Source organism: Chionomys nivalis, chromosome 23 (genome assembly GCF_950005125.1).
Source record: "Chionomys nivalis chromosome 23, mChiNiv1.1, whole genome shotgun sequence".
NCBI classification, from domain to species: domain Eukaryota; kingdom Metazoa; phylum Chordata; class Mammalia; order Rodentia; family Cricetidae; genus Chionomys; species Chionomys nivalis.
Window position 1 is genome coordinate 12075906 of NC_080108.1, and position 16876 is coordinate 12092781.

Below are 16876 nucleotides of genomic sequence, written 5' to 3' on the forward strand. Positions count from 1 at the left end.
AGAGGCTTCATCTTGGCCAATGGTCTCTCGTGGGCTCGCAAAAGCCAAGCCCAGCTCTTCTCCATGACCGCTTTAGCTTTGCAGCTTCCATGTGGCCCAAACCAGCACCACGTGCGAGCACTGTTACACAATACCAAGTTCAGCTGCCAGCTTGAGAGGCTGCCTTGAACCTCTGCGGACTGTAGCATCTTGTGCTGACGCTAAAAGACTTTGAAGATTTCACCTCAGTGATGCTAATCTCTTATTAACCAAAGCTAATTCTTCAGCCCACCTGACCCAGAAGCTAGAGATTTTTAATCAAAATATATTAGACAAATAGTTCTGACAGTCTTTACTTCCCTCTGCAACTTCACAAACCAGGACTCCATCATCTGACTTAACACTCTTATCTTCCAAGATCCTACAAAACAGTGCATTAAACTTTGAACACTCAGTGGCTTTTCCAGCCCAGCGTTCCAAAGTCATGGCCAGTTCTGTTACATCAATACCATGTGGTTTGAGTAACAGTTTCTGTTCTAATTTGCTTTTTGTAGCTGTGATAAACGCCATGACCAACAGAAAATGGAGGAGAAAGGGGGTTTATTGCACATTATGCCTTACAGTCCATCCCAGAGGGAAGTCTGCCGACCTGGGGACCTAGAAGTATGAAGAGAAGCAGAGATCGTGGAGGATTACTGTCTACCGGCTTGCTCTTCATGGTTTTCTTAATCTACATTCTTATAAAGCCCAGGACTACTTACCCAGGGGTCCTACAATGGGAAAGAACCTCCCATAGTAATCAATAAAATCAAGAAAATGACACAGGGACTGGAGACATTGCTCAGTGGTTATGAGCACTTGTTCTCCCAGAGGATCTAATTCCCACCTGGTGGTTCATAGCCAATCTAATCGCGTTTCCAGGAGATACAACAACCTCTTCTGGCCTTTTTAAGGCATGTATATGGTTCGCATCTGTACACACAGGCAAAACCACATTCACATGAAATAAATTTTGATAAAGCAAAAATGTCAGGTTGGAGCAATGGCTCTGCGATTAAGAGCACTGGCTGCTCTTTCAGAGGTCCTGAGTTCAATTCCAAGCAATCACGTGGCAGATCACAATTAGAATGTCCTCTTCTTGCCTGTAGCCATACATGCAGAAAAAGGACAAAAAAAAAAAATCTTAAGAAAAAAGAAGCAAAAATGCCTTGTAACTCTCAGGTCTCATTTGATGGCTGTCCATCACAGAAGGAACACACTGCAGGAACCTGGAGAAAGGAGCTGAAGCAGAGGCCGTGGAGGAGTGCTGTTTCACCGGCTTGATTCAGCCTGCTTTCCTAAACCATCCAGGGCCACCTTCCCAAGAGTGGCACCCCCAGCAGTGACCTGGGCCCTCACACGACACATCAACCAGTAAGAAAATGTCTCAAAGGCTTGTCTACAGGGAAATCTGAGGTCCCCATCACATTAGCTGTCCAGACCCATTCTGATGAGAGAAACAACAACAAAAGCAAACAAAACAACCCAACAATTTCAGAAACACGTGAGGTATACAGTTGAGCAGCACAAAGTCACCACCGGGCTGTTACTGAATTATGTTAGGGATGACTGAAGGTAGCAGGTCCTTTTTACCTAGAGGTCATACTAAATGATTTTTGAAACCCACCATTTGAAAAATCAGAGCAAGAATTAGACATGTAAGACATGACAGAAATATTAAATTTTTTAATAAAAAATCTATGCCTATAATGATGTCAGCAGTGGATAAAGCAGTATCAAGCAAGAACAGGTAGACAAGGAAGCAGAGAGATTAGCATTCTAAGAAAGAATCACAAAGGATCTTTCCATGAGGGGCACAGTGAAGGAACTCCTGACATGAACGCTCCATTGTATGGTTAGAGGACAGGTTTTTATTGTAGCCAAAAGAGAAAAAAAAAATGTCCAGAACAAAGAGAGAAAGAAATAGGCTGAGCATGGCTGGCAGACTGGACAGGGCCAGGGCTTTCTGCAAGAGAGAGGAGAATAGGGGGAGAACAGGATGATAGGGGGGAGAGAGAGGAGAGAGGAGAGACAGAGACAGAGACAGAGACAGAGACAGAGAGAATAATGAGACTATCAGGAATAGGGCTAGGCAGGCTATATAAAGAGAGCAGGGATCTTAGGTGAGAAAGTCTAGGATTTTAGGGTAAGGGCTTTGAAATGTATGTCAAGTACTTGTGAATAGGGACTGGGGGAGATTAGAGGCCAGGGTGGCCTTTGATATGTAGCCACAAGTATATGTCAATGTGTACTCCTGTCAGAGGTAAAGGAAAATGGCTCATTTTGAGAGATGTGAACTGGTTCACAAGTTCCTGAGGAATTCTGCCTTTATTTAAGCATCAGAAATCTCCTTATAGTCCAGGTTGAGCTGGGCCTAGATGCAATTTTGGACCAAGTCAGTGGGCTTGCCCTTTGTGAGGTGAGGGGGCAGGAGAAGATGAAGTGTCCTGTGGACCTGACAGAAACACTCAGAATTTTTTAAAAAACAAAAACAAACAACAAAACAGAAGCACAAAAAACAAACAGAAGCACTAACAAAAATGAAGAAAGCCCTTGGTGGGCTCATTAGGAAAGTGGATTCAGCTGAGGACTCTCTCAGCTTGACAACCTCTCCTCAAAGCCATGGAACTGAGAACAAAGAAAAATCCTTTAGAAGTGAATTCCCAAGAGCAGTGACGTAACCGCAGAGGAGGCAAGAGGCAATGTCCACATAGTGGGCACTGGAAGAAGAGAATGGTGAAGAAAGACCTAAAACAGTAATGGCTGAGAATGTCTCCAAATGAATAGTCTCAGGAGATCCTTAGACAACACCAAGGATAAAACAGGTGAAAAGGATAGCCGGGTGTGGTAGGGCAGGCTAGAGGGATACGCCGAAGAGCCAGAGGCAGGAGGGCCACACTCCAAGGTCAGCTTGAACCTCACCTTCGTGCTGAAGAGGTGGCTTGGGGGTTAAGAGCACTTCTTGCTCTGGCATAAGGATTCAGCTTGGTGCCCAGCACATATACGGCTGGTCGTAACTACCTTTAATTCCAGTTCCCGGGGAACAGTGCCCTCTGCTGGCCTCCACAGGCATCAGATACACGTGTGGTACAAAGACACACATGCAGGCAAACGTTCATACACAAAAAGTAAATCTTGAAAAAACAAACCAAATAAATCCAAACAGACTTACATGTATAATTTTCAAGTTTTGAAAATAAAAAGCTAAGGATAAGAACACTGAAAGAAAAACCGCACCTTACCTCCAGAGGAGTACAGACGAGAGTCACACTGAACTTTTCTTCAGAAGTCATGCAAACAAGAAGCAAACATTCATGCCAGAAGAAATGGACAATCTGAATAAGTCAATCTAGAAGTTGGAAAAGAAAACCTGAACATCTTCAAAAGCAGACAGCAGTAGGCACAGATTTGTTCACCTGTCAACTCTACTAAAAACTGAAGAAGGAAATTATCCAATTCTATATACTCCTTTTCAAAGGCTGGAACACCTTTAAACACTTTTGGTAACATGCCTCAACTCATTCTAAGAAGCTAGCGTCACCATAACACCCAAAGCAGACAAACATTACAAGAAAACCACACACATCGGGATTTTTTGTAAGAACAAACACAAAAATCCTCAGCAAAATATTAGAAAATTGAATCTAACAATTTATTAAATAATTAAACACCACGCATAACGACAGACTTTCAGTTATGATGTGTCCGTGTAGATTCAGGAGTTACAGAAAATATGGAGATGCTAGTGGGGCGGGTTTACTCGTGTTTTGAGACAAGGCATGTGTTGGAAATCTGTACTTTCTCAAATTTGCTGTGAGCCTACAAGTCTTTCAAATACATAAATAAAGGAGCGTTAGTGTGCCCGCTGTCTATGGATGTAGCACTATCTCTGTACCCGCCCACTCTCTATCCCGGGATTCTACTACCTTCACTATTGCCATTTTTAAAAGTATGATTCAGAAGCCATGAAGGACTGGGCTGTGGAATCGGGGTGAATTTCTATGACCTCTCAATCTTGTAACATACAAAGGATAATCAAGGATATTAAACTCGCTAAGGGAGCTACTGTCCTGTAAGGGGACAGGCAGGGAGACAGTTCCAAAGTCTGGCAAACACACAACACAGAGAAGTCACCTGAGGATGCCACTGGATACTCAAAGTGAATTTATTTCTGAATTAAGGATCACCAAAGGGAAACATTATCTCTCATGTTATAAAAACAGTAGTAAAATACAGTACACAGGAATTCCGTTTGATGTTAACAAGATCAAAGTACAATAACAACCGAAAGTTGGTTCACTTTAACCTTAAATACAAAGGTGAAGCAGTTTAATAAATTTTGTAGATATGAAAAATATATGTCCCATGTCTTTATTACATATTGTACAAAATAAAATATTGCACCTTTGAGTCATATAATAAATATATACAGAGTATTTTACAAACGATCTTTCTTTTAATTTAATAAGCTCAGCAATCAAACGTGATTGGTGACTAACAGCTCAGACTGGGGTACGCTCTCCTTTGCCCTGTCAGTTCCAGACTGCCAAACCCTCCACCTACAGCAGCGTCCATCCCAGTGTCCGTGAGGCTGAAGCTGGAACGGAGGAGGCCTGTGCTCAGAGGATGGCGGAGAGGCCCAGCAAGCTTCTCTACAGGCAAACCCAAAGGCACAGTGCACTGTTCACATGTTGGTCAGGAGGTAGGTCCAAACACAACCTGCCTCAGGAAAGGTTGCGTTGCGTGCCAGGAGGCTGTGGGCAGTACATGTACGAGCCGTCGGGGACACTTGAGTAAAGAAGCAGGACCGTTGGTTTGGGGTTGTGTAGCATCTAAAGTCGTAACTGGTGAGATATTATGGAAAGGTCCCCCTGGCTGAATCAGCGCTGGGAGTTAATATTGAATGCCGAGCCTTCTTTAGCAGCAAAATCAACTTCAATGTCACAAACACCAGCATTGGCCCGAGAGACCCAACCCTGTCCTAAACTGGCCCAAACCTTAAAGTCAGTTCTGGTCTTAGCCCTAATGTGACTTCCTTTCTCACTTAACTGAATCGGAGTGCTAGTCCAAGATGAATTCTTTCCAAGCACAACCCAAATTTCAACTCCAGGTCCTAACCTCAAAATTGTTGTTTCAAGTCCAATCCTAATGGAGTCAGATTTACCGACAAAATCACCTCCAATTAAACAATCATTTACTATAAACAACTCCTTCAACTATCATGTTTCTGATTTAGATTACTTTCTTATAATCTTTGCAAAATAAAAATCATCAGGAATATCACTGTATGCATAAATTACATCTGATCAGGCTCTGATCTCTATGTGCAAGAGAATAGTGCTCAGACAAAGCTTCATTCACAGCTCTGAAAAGAAAGCTTTGACTATACTTCAAAATCAGTAGAAAAGCTTAGCCTTTCCTCTCCTTTGATTTCCAAGATGCCTCATTTGGTCACAGACAGATTTCTGTAGTTACGAGAATGGCAGCCGTGTCCACTGCATTCTCCCCCATGGATGCTCCAAGAGCAAGGACGAGATGCCATCTGCGGCAAATCCTTGGCTCGGCTGGTGTCGTTAGCTGTTAAGGGAGATTGCCTCTTCTTCACGTAATAAACTTAGGGAACTAGAAAAATGCCACTAGTGCCAACATCTGAACAGCTACTGGCCAGAGCCCTTAGATCATAAATGCCACCCACGCATGCTGACACTCTGCAACTGGAGAGAAACACGCAGCTGCAGAGTCTTCCGTGTGGACCACTCTCGTCCGGTCTTCAAATCACAGCAGGGGATGACGTGCTTGTGATGAGGTCCCACGAGCAAGGGCATGGCTGTGGATGCATTTTTACTAATCCTAGAATACATTGTTTGTACGAACTGGAATTAAAAACAACCACCGTAAACGCTAACTTTACAAAACTGTAGTGGATTCTGTCTCTGAATCTACCTCTGCTTGACCACAGACTCTAGAAACTTGAAGAAGGGTGTGGTTTTGAACCAGAGACATGGGGGAAAGAGCCTCTATAGTTTTCCTTTCTCGCCACAGCAGCATGCCAACCCTGCCAACTTTATAATTCTTGGCATGACTGGCAGCACCTTTGTCTGTAGAGAGCCAGAGAGCACAAGTGAAGGTGCTTTACGAACATGCAGTAGTGAGTGGTGTCGGTGCAGTTTCCTGCAAAAAAAGAGAGAAAAGCATCCATAGCATGCCGTTCCCTAGGGAATGAGCAGGAAGCTAGGTATGCCTGGGGCAACTGCTTGGCATTATGTGTCAGAAACACAGTGGGCTCACTTCTCCACTTGGTCAACTGGCTTCCCGTGGCATTCAGATCCCACAGATCCTCTGACCCAGGCTACTTCTTTTAGTGTTGAGGGTAGGGCTTACTTTTTGTACGGTCATGGGCCACTTGGAAAACTTAAGAAAGCCTCATACTTGCCCCCTAGAAAAGTTACAAGGAATTTTATAGCATTTGCTCACCTATACAAGCCCACGGGCTCAGTCTTAGAGGAGACTGCTAAGGAAAACGTGTGTGGAGAGGCTGCCCCGAGAATCAGTGCTGCTGCCTGCGCCCCCATTCCTCCTATGTGACGTGGGGGGAGGTAGGCATATCAGTGTCTGGGTTTTGACAAGGCTTCTGGGGAGCTGGCGATACCTGGGAGGGGTACGTACTCTCACAGGAAGGCCCCAGACAGTGCCTCCAGGGCGCTGGTTTCATCCGCACACAATGTCTGTCAGCCACGGGTTTGCAGCTCCCCACGTGGATGCAGTCGACTTTGCGAGACTGGAAGCCCCTGCCGCAGACTGCAGTACAGGGCTTCCAGGGCCCCACATGCCAACATGCCTCACAGGACCCCAAGGTGCAGTTCCTCCGAAAGGGTGTTCTGAAATGAGAGAGAGAGAGAGAGAGAGAGAGAGAGAGAGAGAGAGAGAGAGAGAGAGAGAGAGAGAATATGAGAGAAGGTGTCACTTTTTGCTGCCATCAGTCAAGCCCTTTCTCCTCCTATGAATTCCACACACCCAGGGCTTCCTTGGAAAACTGATTCGCACTGTCCATGGCAGGATAAGCAGAACAGTAGGACAATGTGGCCGTAGTAAAGATGAGGAGATACCTGAGAATTTTGACCGTTCCCCAGATGTCGGGAACGACCCTGCCGTCCACCCACATTATTGCTGGATATGCTAGGAAGGCTCTGGAGGCTGGCAAAGGTATTTGATAAAAGAAAGAGAGGAAGACTTTCTTTAGAAAAGGGGCCATAGCATTTAAGACAATGTATTAAGCACATGGAAATGAAATAGAAATAGGTGAAAAGTACCCTCAGTACCAAAATGAGGCTGAAGAGGTAAGTGTACGAGGAAAGCCAGCAAGTGGCTGCGATGCCACAGGACGAGGCAAGGAGAGAGCGCTGGTGTGTGGGAAGCCAGTGGGGAGTGCTCACATGCAGGTGTATGCAAGGGAAAGCAACAGGGTGTGACGTCACTGCAAAGGGATCCTCACCACCAGAAAAGGGGTGGATGCGCCATTGATGGTGAGCACAAGGGCTCTGCATCCTGGAGTGTTCTATCTAAAAACCAAGACCTCAGGTGGGGCATGGAAACACAGGTCTGTATTTCTAGCTACTCGGGAGTCTGAAGTCAGAGGACTCAAGGGCCAAGTTTTGACTCAGCTACAGAACGTCCAAAATTTTAAAAAAAGATGGGTATGTATATAGTATGGGCATATATGTATATATATATGGATATAGGTAGGATATATAGTATATATAGCATAGGTATAGTATACATACACACATACACACACACACACACACACACACACACATATATGTAGTGGTAGATCACTTAGTATGCACAAGGCCCTAGATTCAGTCCCCAACACCGCTACACAGACACAGACACACACACAGACACACATACACACAGACACACACACACACATATGTCCCCTGCTTTTATACCATACAATTTAGAGTAACAACCATTACCCAATACTTAGCAGCTTAGTATCTCCTCGGAAACATGACCTGACAAGGAAGGCATGGCCAAAGAGCTGCATGTTCCCAGGGATCTCTAACATCAAGTTAACGTTGGCCCTCCGACATCCAAAATCAAAGCAAGAACATACTGTAATCTGGAGCAAATCAATCTATGAGAGGAAGAGAGTTATTACAATGGCCTCGATAAGCCACTTCAATTGTTAACAAGCCTTACGCAGCTGTTGATAAGTCCCCAGACACTCAGCTGGGCATGAATGGACAGGCCTGCAAGGTTGCCTGCCCCTGGGTGTGTGCTCATGCTCACATTTAGGCCATGTGATGATCTGTCTTCAGTGGTTACAAAGATTAATTTATTTGGGAAGCAGGATCTAAAATGGAAAAGAAACTCGGTGTTTTCTGATGTTGGGAAGATAATGACCTCAGCGGACAGTGGCTCAGCAGACATGCCCTGAGGGATTTGTCCTTGTTCCCTAGGACGTACCGTGGGAGGTACATTTGTAAGACAGGAGTCAGACTCTGTCCCTGGTCCTCACCTAAGGTGCTTCACTGGTTGTCTTTCTCTTTGAAATCTGGAAGATGTGGAACAAGAAGCGGAGCTTGGGGTAACAGTGTCTGCCTCATAGATACTGTTTGACAGAGAGGTCGAAGGTTGTTTAGAAAAAGCCAATAATAAAGCAAACACGAAAAGCTGCAGAGATGAGAGAAGAAAACCAAAGCTGCAGACTTCCTACTCTCCAGGTCCAGCCCCCCCTGATCTGCCAGCAGCCCCACTGGACTCTCCGGTCATTCCTGGGACTAGATTACAGTTTGTACAGCATCTCTTCTAAGGAATGTTGAAATATCCCAGGATGTATAAGAAAATGGAGGAGACATTTGTGGAAACTTGACTTGTGAAGGGGAGTGTTATACAATGCGGGCGCAATGCTTGGATTCACCAGTAGGCGGAGACACCATCAAGGGTTTAACTGGGAACCGCTACATTCCACCTGATTGGTTATAAGAGGGGCCAGAGAGGATTGTCCTGTAAATTTCTTTTGTTTTCCCCAGATGATATAAATCTTAACGCCCCAAAGTTGAGTCACTTTGACCAACAGGGCAGACTGCACACTCCCTGGCTGTCTCCCACTGCAGAGGTCAGCTTCCTACAAATCCTTAAAGAATATCTATTCATAGATAGATAGATAGATAGATAGATAGATAGATAGATAGATAGAGATAGATAGATAGATGATAGATATGCACATACACACACACATATATATGATTTTGCTATATCATCTATATGAAAGAGAGGGAAGAGGAGTGTATAAATATGAGAGAGAGAGAGAGAGAGAGAGAGAGAGAGAGAGAGAGAGAGAGGAGAATTCAGTGAAGAAGGTGGAAGTAGAGTTGAGTGTGTAGCCTCACATTAAACACTTTGATTAGCCTTCGCCCTAGGAGCATGTCAAGTAGTAGCTGACTAGGTTTGCATTGGGACAACCGCCTTGCTCTGTAGCCTGGAGACTGTCCTGGAACAAAGAAGGATGGAGAAAGGGAGACCAACAGGATGGCTGTGAGGCTGGACCAGGTAAGAGATGATGATGCTTTGGTCAAGTTTGGTGATGGTGGAGAAACACACACACACACACACACACACAGCACAAGGAATCCAAAATGCATATAAAGAGTTACAGGAAAGAACCCTATCATATTTACTTAAAAATTAAAAGATTAAACACCTATCTAATGTTAATAAAAATGCAGATAACTCATATTGTTTAGATAGTTTGATGGTAATTTGGAAGTATGCTTATGAATTCACTTTGATTTCTAAATATCTACCCCATCAAAATGCAACTGAGCATACAGACACAGGCATTCTGAGACATTTATTGCAGCATCTGTTTGCAAGAGCACAGATTGAAACAATATACCATCATGGACATAATGGAATATTAAACATCATACTTACAGAAAGCCAATGTGTGCTGAGATAGAGCATGTTTATAATATATTCTTAAATATAAAATCAAGTTTCAGAAAAGTATGTATAGTATGTTAAAATAAAAGGCTCCCTCCATATGTGCTTTTGTGTTGTGAACATGTCTTTACGACTGCAGAGGGAAACATCGGGGACGGGGCACATCTGTGTGTGGTCTCCATCTTCTCAGGAAAGTAGGAAACTGAGTTGTCTGCTGAGAATGGGGGCAGCTGCTACAAACATTTTCCATTCGAGGAGAATGATTCTGGCTTGAAATCACCTTGTGGGAATAGGAAATACTGCTGGCTCTATGCTGCCAAACCAGACTGCAGGCTCACAAGAGTAGCCAAGCGAACATCAAGGTCATTCCACTTCCTTCAGCAGGGCTCAGGATGTGGAGCAGTAAGAAAGAATTAGATATGGAGTGTTCGCAATGACCAGGACTGTTTAGGTGCTGATCCTATGCTCACATTGGAACAGCTTAAATTCAGGATCACAAGCATGATAGCATTCTGTTTGCAGATGTAGACAGGTAGCTAGTCCCAGGTCATACAAAAAAGAACAATGGAATAAAAATCCCCTGCGGTTGTATAACTTGCAGGTTCCCTCACGCTTGCTGATTGCTGGGAGTTTGTCTTCTAGGGTAGGAGAATCAGCAGGTGGAGTCTGGCCCCCCCGTGCTCCCGTGAGTCAAGTTCTACTCTACCACCCGTCCACGCGGACTTTCACGCAAGAGAAAAGCGAACAGCCCCTTAAAAACTAAATCTCTGCTAAATCTTTATACTAATATCCAAATCAGCACAGCTTCTAAATAGGAATAAATCACTCATTGAAAATGAGAAAATGTAAGCTGCAAACCCAAGTGAAATATTAGGCTTGAGCAAATATACATACTTACACGCATACATACAAACATACATATACACATGTATACATGCCACATTACATATATACACACACATGCCACACTATACACAAAACATATGGCACACATGTCATATATGTAGCGCATATATGTATATGAATGTATATATACATACACAATGCACATATATACATATATGTGTATGTGTTTATAAATCTATTTGAGGTGCCACATTTTCCCTTTAGAGTTATTTTTCTCTTGTTATTTAACATCCAAATTGCTGTCATTGTGAGTAGTGCTTATTGGCCATATTTTAGTATAATGTATACCATCGAGGATGATATTGGGTAAATCATAATTGAATATGAGTTTTCAATTATGAGAAGCGGCAGAAACTAGGAATAATCCCACATCAGGCAGTGCTGGTCCCTGGAGGCGCAAGGGAAGGTGCATGCCGCACCAGGCTGGGGTCAGTACCTCCTGTCCTCACAGTCAGAGCTGGAGCCGTTGTGGGCACAGGGTGTGTGGCGCCCCTGCATCCTCATGGTGTGGCCCATGCAGCGTCCAGGACACTAGAACAGAAGCACAGTGCAGCGGTTCACATGCCCTGCAGGCTCAGGCACCGTAGGTACTGAGATCTGGACAGAGGTGAAGGGGTCCAACGACAGCTCTGCAGACAGACCTACCCTCCTCCCACACTTTATCCCTGAAACCCAGACCACCTTGGGATGAAGGGCGAAGGATGGGATAAACTCTGCCTTGATTAAGTTTAAGTATGGAAACAGCTATATTTAAAACAAATAGTGAAGCCCATGTTTGATTTGTTTTGGGGTTTTTGTGCATGTGTGTTTTGTTTTTTTATTTGCTATGAGCAAAAGATGGAGGTACCTATGCTAATACAAGTGTAGCCACAGGAGAAACAACTCAAGCTTGATTTGCAGCCCTTGAATTTTGAACAGCTGTGACACCCATTACATTTTCCTCATAATCATATCATGCATGGAAAAGTCTGGTTTTTTTTTTTATTACTGTTAGAATGAGCTCTCTGGTCAGGTCAGAATTCTTTAGTATATACTCTAAGTGTACTCTTTGATTTTCTTTATTTTTCTTACTTTACTTAGCCAATATCTCTCATACACTCTTGTTATGTTATAGCAATACTTTATTGGGCTTTAATTCACCTGCCATAAAATCATCAACAATTTTGATATTATTCAAGGTTTTCATTTTTGTTTCATCTATTTATTTGGTGTTCTGTGTAAAATGCCATTTCCTACAGTGTAAAGAATGATGCCTACGTTTTTCTTCTAAACATTTTACAGTGTTGGCTCCTAAGAGTCTTTGATGGATTTCACGGTGTCTGTACTTCCTGTAAGCAGGGAGCATGACTTCATGCTTTTCTGTGGCTGCACAGTTGCCCTGAAGCATTTGTTAAAAGGGTGTCGTTTCCTGTGGTGATCGCTGAGATCAGCTGCTGACAGGAAACAACCCAAGGGCGGAAAGAATTATTTTGCCTCATGGTCCAGGGGATGCCGTCCTTCTGGCTAGGGAGGGCAGGTGTCAAGAGCAAGCAGCAGTGGCAGCAGGAATGAGGTCAGCTCTCAGAGGATCAGGAATCAGGGAGGATGCCTGATCTAAGTTGGCTTTCTCCCTTTTCTTTTTTGTACCCATTCTGGGACCCCAGCCCATAGGAGGAAGCTGCATACATTCAGGAGAAGCCTCATCCCTCTAATTAATCTCTGGAAACTTTATCACAGATACAACCCCAAGTATGGGGTGGGGGGGCTTTCTTAAGCCCAGCATGTTGGCAACTGAGACTAATCATCACAGAATTAAATAGTCCTTTCTTCAATGGACGGTTTTGTCAATCTGACCAAGATTCAAATGCTTTAGTTCTTAATGTGGAATTCCCCTCTGTATGCTGTGAATACCATTGGTTAATAAAGAAATTGCCTTGGTCTGTTGATAGGGCAGAACTTATGTAGGTGGGGAAAAACTAAACTGAATTCTGGGAGAAGGAAGGTGGAGTCAGGGAGAAGCCATGGAGCTGCCAGAGGATGCCAGAACTTTAGCCAGTAAGCCACAACCATATGGTGATACACAGATTAATAGAAATGGGTTAAATTAAGATGTAAGAATTAGTCAATAGGAAGCTAGAGCTAATGGGCCAAGCAGTGATTTAAATAATACAGTGATTACTGTGTGATTACTTTGGGGCTAAGTGGCCAGGAACAAACTAGTGGCTTCCTTACTACAAGTTCTGGATTCCGTTCTGTAGAACAGCCCTGTGCTGTAGAAAGTTTTGCAATCACAAGTGTGGACCCTCCAACTTACTCTATTTCAGAAGACTTGTTTTGGATATTGTTGATTATTTTTAGGTCCACACAGATTTTAGATTGGATTCATCTTGCCAATTTCTGGGAGAGGCTGCTGTGACTCTTTAGATAAATTTGGAGAGTGTTGGTGTTAGTATCCATGCCAGCCACAAACATAGGAAATCTTTCTATTTCTTTAGATTTTCTTCAGTTTCCTTCAAAAAACATTTTGTGGTTTTATGCTGTTTAGTTTCTTCAAAACTGCCTTGAACTTTAAGTCACCGATCAATTGATCTGGTTCTGTGCAGTAATTAGACTCCGGATTTCATGTCGATTCCTGCCCCAGTGGTACACTGTTGCTTGAAATTCAAGTTAGATGTTCTCAAATAATTCTAAAGTTCATGCGTAACAAAGAGGTGATTACAGATAACACTGCCAACACCTAAGGTTACCTGGTTTCCCGGGTCGATGGCCTGTTGAACACACGGACGGGCCGTACATGATTTTCTCCCCAGAGGCCTCTCTTTGGGAGCACACGCCCTTGGGGACACCACCTGTACAGTCCCATTGGCTTTTGTCTGTGTGCACGTCACTTGCCGACTGTGAAATCCTTCGCCGCAAGACACAGAACACTCGGACCACACACTCGTAAACCACCTAGGAACAAAAGCTACAGAGCCTTAGAAAGGGTTGTCACATGAAGGCTCATTTGTTGATCTTAACACTATGATGGGGTCTGGGGAGTCACATGCCTCTCCAGGGCAAGGCTGCAGTGTAGGTGACTTCTAGTCTTCCTCCTCCCCTCTCCTGAGGGAACAGCAGTGTCCCTAGGTGGAGGGAACCAATGTAGTGATGAGTGTGCCCCCTACAACTGTCAGTGCACACACTTCCCTGTGGCTTCGCAGCGTGAGATTTACGCTTTCGCCAGGGTGACCCTTAGTAGGATGTATTCCATTTAGGAATGACAGCAGTTACTAAAAGACATGACAGGTAGAATGTCTGCAACATTGACAGTCCTTCCAAGGACATGCCTCAAAGGAGTTGTTGTGTCTGACACAGTAATTTTGCTTCTCAAAGACTTCTGAGGCATGGGCAACTGCCTGCAGTGTGGACATTTCTATAGGAAATGGAGTTGTGCACCAGTAGGGTTCTCTTTAAAACAATCTATCATTTTTAGTAGTGTGTACGTGTGTATCTGCACGACTATGTCTGTGTTCATGGGTTTACATGTGTGTGTGCATGCATGAGTTCATGAGCACATGCATGTGTGTGTGTGCGTGTGTGTGTGTGCATGTGTGTGTATGTGTGTGTATGCTATGGGTGCAGACGAGGGCATTAGACCTCCTGGAACTGGAGTTACAGGCAGCTGTGAGCCCACAGACATGGCTGCTGGGCACTGAGGGTCTCTGCAAGAGCAATAAGCCTCTTAACTACTGAGTTCTCTCTCTAGCCCTGACTAGCCATCTTTTAATCAGAAAATTAGGGCTGAAAAATCATTCCTGCCTCACAGATCTGAACTCAAAAATACAAAAACACCTCTTCGTTTGTCAGTTGTTTTTTATTATTTACTTTTGTGTCATTGGATCAAATCTCTGATAGGCTATGTGACATTCAGTCATTTATTTCACATTAACCCTTTCTCTGAGTATAGCTACTGAGCTATTACCCAATACAAATTACCGTGCCTTTTAAAAAATAACTTTTTATATTATTTTATGTGTATGGGTGTTGTACCTACATGTATGTCAATTCACCATGTGTGTGCTTGGTGCTTGCAGAGGCCAGAGGAGGGTGTCAGTTTCCCTGGAACCGGACTTACAGATGGTTGTGAGCTGCCATGGGGATTCTGGGACTCGAACCTGGGTCCTCTGGAAGAACAGCCAGTGTTCTTAACCACCGAGCTGTCTCTCCAGCCCCTATTGTGTCTTTCAAAACCAGTAAAATCTAGTGTACTGGTAAGACAATGACTAAACATAACATACCTTGCCGGGCAATCCCGGGTGTTACAGGACTGAAACCCAGTCAGCGGCTTCCTGTGAGGCCCACAGAGGGCTTCACTTGCTTCCTGCCCACTGGCCATCACACACTGTGGCCTCTGAAGGCGGACCCCGAGGGGGCCACAGGTGGCAGAACAATGCGTCCAGTTACCAGGTTCCCAAAAAGGCTCTGCAGAAAAGGAAATGAAATGTCATCAACAATCCCAAATAAGAAAAGATGATGCGCCGGAGGCAACAGGGCAAAAGAACACCATGAACCATTTTGGGCTTAGCTACCTACCTGCATTTTAGGCAGCCCACACAGAAAAGGCCATTGCACAGGGGAAGCTTACTTTCTCTTGAGTTTCTACTGTACCTGCTGACTGGAAATAGCAATCAGAATGGGCTCCTTGGAGCTCAGCCTGGGAGATAGCCAGCTAGGTCTACCAGAAAAACCCAGGAGAAAGGAAGGAGGCATCGGGCGGCCAGTCCTTCCCCAGCGTTCTCTGAGCAAAGCCAAAAGGGAGGAAAGGCCTCTCCAGGGGATGCCCTAATGTCGTCCATTTTCCAAAAGCAGATCGGGCAGAGATGGAAGAGGATTTATCAGAAGGACCAGGGACCCGGAGTTAAGCAGTAAGGTGAGATGCATTTGAGCCCCACCCTTACTTTTTCACAAATTCTTCACCCAAACATCACATCAGAACTAAAACTGCATAAATGATTTGCTCTGGAGACAACTGGAAATGTAAGAATGGGGTTTCCTTTAGAGGAGGAGAAGCCAAGTGCCCTCAGTTAGGCACAGCTTTTGTGTTACGCTTCCTGGCCGACACGCGGTAGACGATGAGGCAGGACGCGATGATGACAGGTTTGTGGACGGCCACAGAGAATGCCAAATTTCCCTGCAATGATGCTGAATAACTGATCGCTACCAGCTGTGTCCACATGATCTCTCACAGAACGGAATGGCTTCCAAAACTTAGTCTTTTCCATTCTGGGTTTTGAGTTTTCACCTTAAATTGCACGTGGCATCTTTTGCAGAGCAGAACCATAAATCATACCTCAGCTGGACTTTCAGAATCATAGTTTATTTAAAAACAGTTTAGAGAAACCCTGTCTCGAAAAACAAAAAAAAAAAAAAAAAACAAAAAACAAAAAAAAAACAGTTTGTTTTTCAATGTGGTTATGTACTGAGACTCTCCATGGTGAACAGGTAGTGGGTTAGACACTAAAAATTAAATTTTATTGACTCTTCCATGTTCTGTCATGAAGCCGCTAATTTTACTTTTATTTACAGGGGTGGAGAGACTGAAAGAGGTTAAGTAAGTTGCCTAGTGTCTGTTATGTGTCAGGGAGACTGGAACCCGCAGTGCTTAACTCTGGGTACCAGTGCAAGGCAGGGTGCATGTGCCTTTCTTTAAAACGACTGGGCATTTATTGAAGGTATAATTTATGTAATAGAAAGTGCTGAGATCTCAATTTTATGAGCTTCACAATTACCTAAACTCTTCTTCTGTGATCCACAGCAGGTGAAGAATGTTTTTTAGCATCCTAAAACTTTAATTGTGCCGTTTTCCAATCAGCCCCTTCCCCTCTCAGGTGACCACGTTAAAACAAAACAAAACAAAACAAAACAAAACAAAACAAAACAAAAAAAACAAAAAAAACCCTATTAGTATAACTTGACTTTGCTTCTCCCTGGGCTTCTGTATTTAGCTTTCCTTGCTTAGTATACTATGTTTGGGGATACACTC

General features: G+C 43.9%; 1 protein-coding gene across 1 annotated transcript in view; it reads right to left on the bottom strand.

Moving 5' to 3' along the window:
- Positions 1–6007: 6007 nt before the first annotated feature.
- Positions 6008–16876, bottom strand: part of Adamtsl3 (ADAMTS like 3) — a 216983-nt gene continuing 206114 nt past the window's right edge. The window contains exons 25-29 of the mRNA XM_057756193.1: positions 15132–15315; positions 13602–13806; positions 11312–11406; positions 6685–6896; positions 6008–6189 (exon numbers count right to left, since the gene is read on the bottom strand). Coding sequence (XP_057612176.1) covers positions 6083–6189; positions 6685–6896; positions 11312–11406; positions 13602–13806; positions 15132–15315 — 803 coding nt within the window. The 3' untranslated portion in view covers positions 6008–6082. The remainder of the gene's footprint in view (positions 6190–6684; positions 6897–11311; positions 11407–13601; positions 13807–15131; positions 15316–16876) is intronic.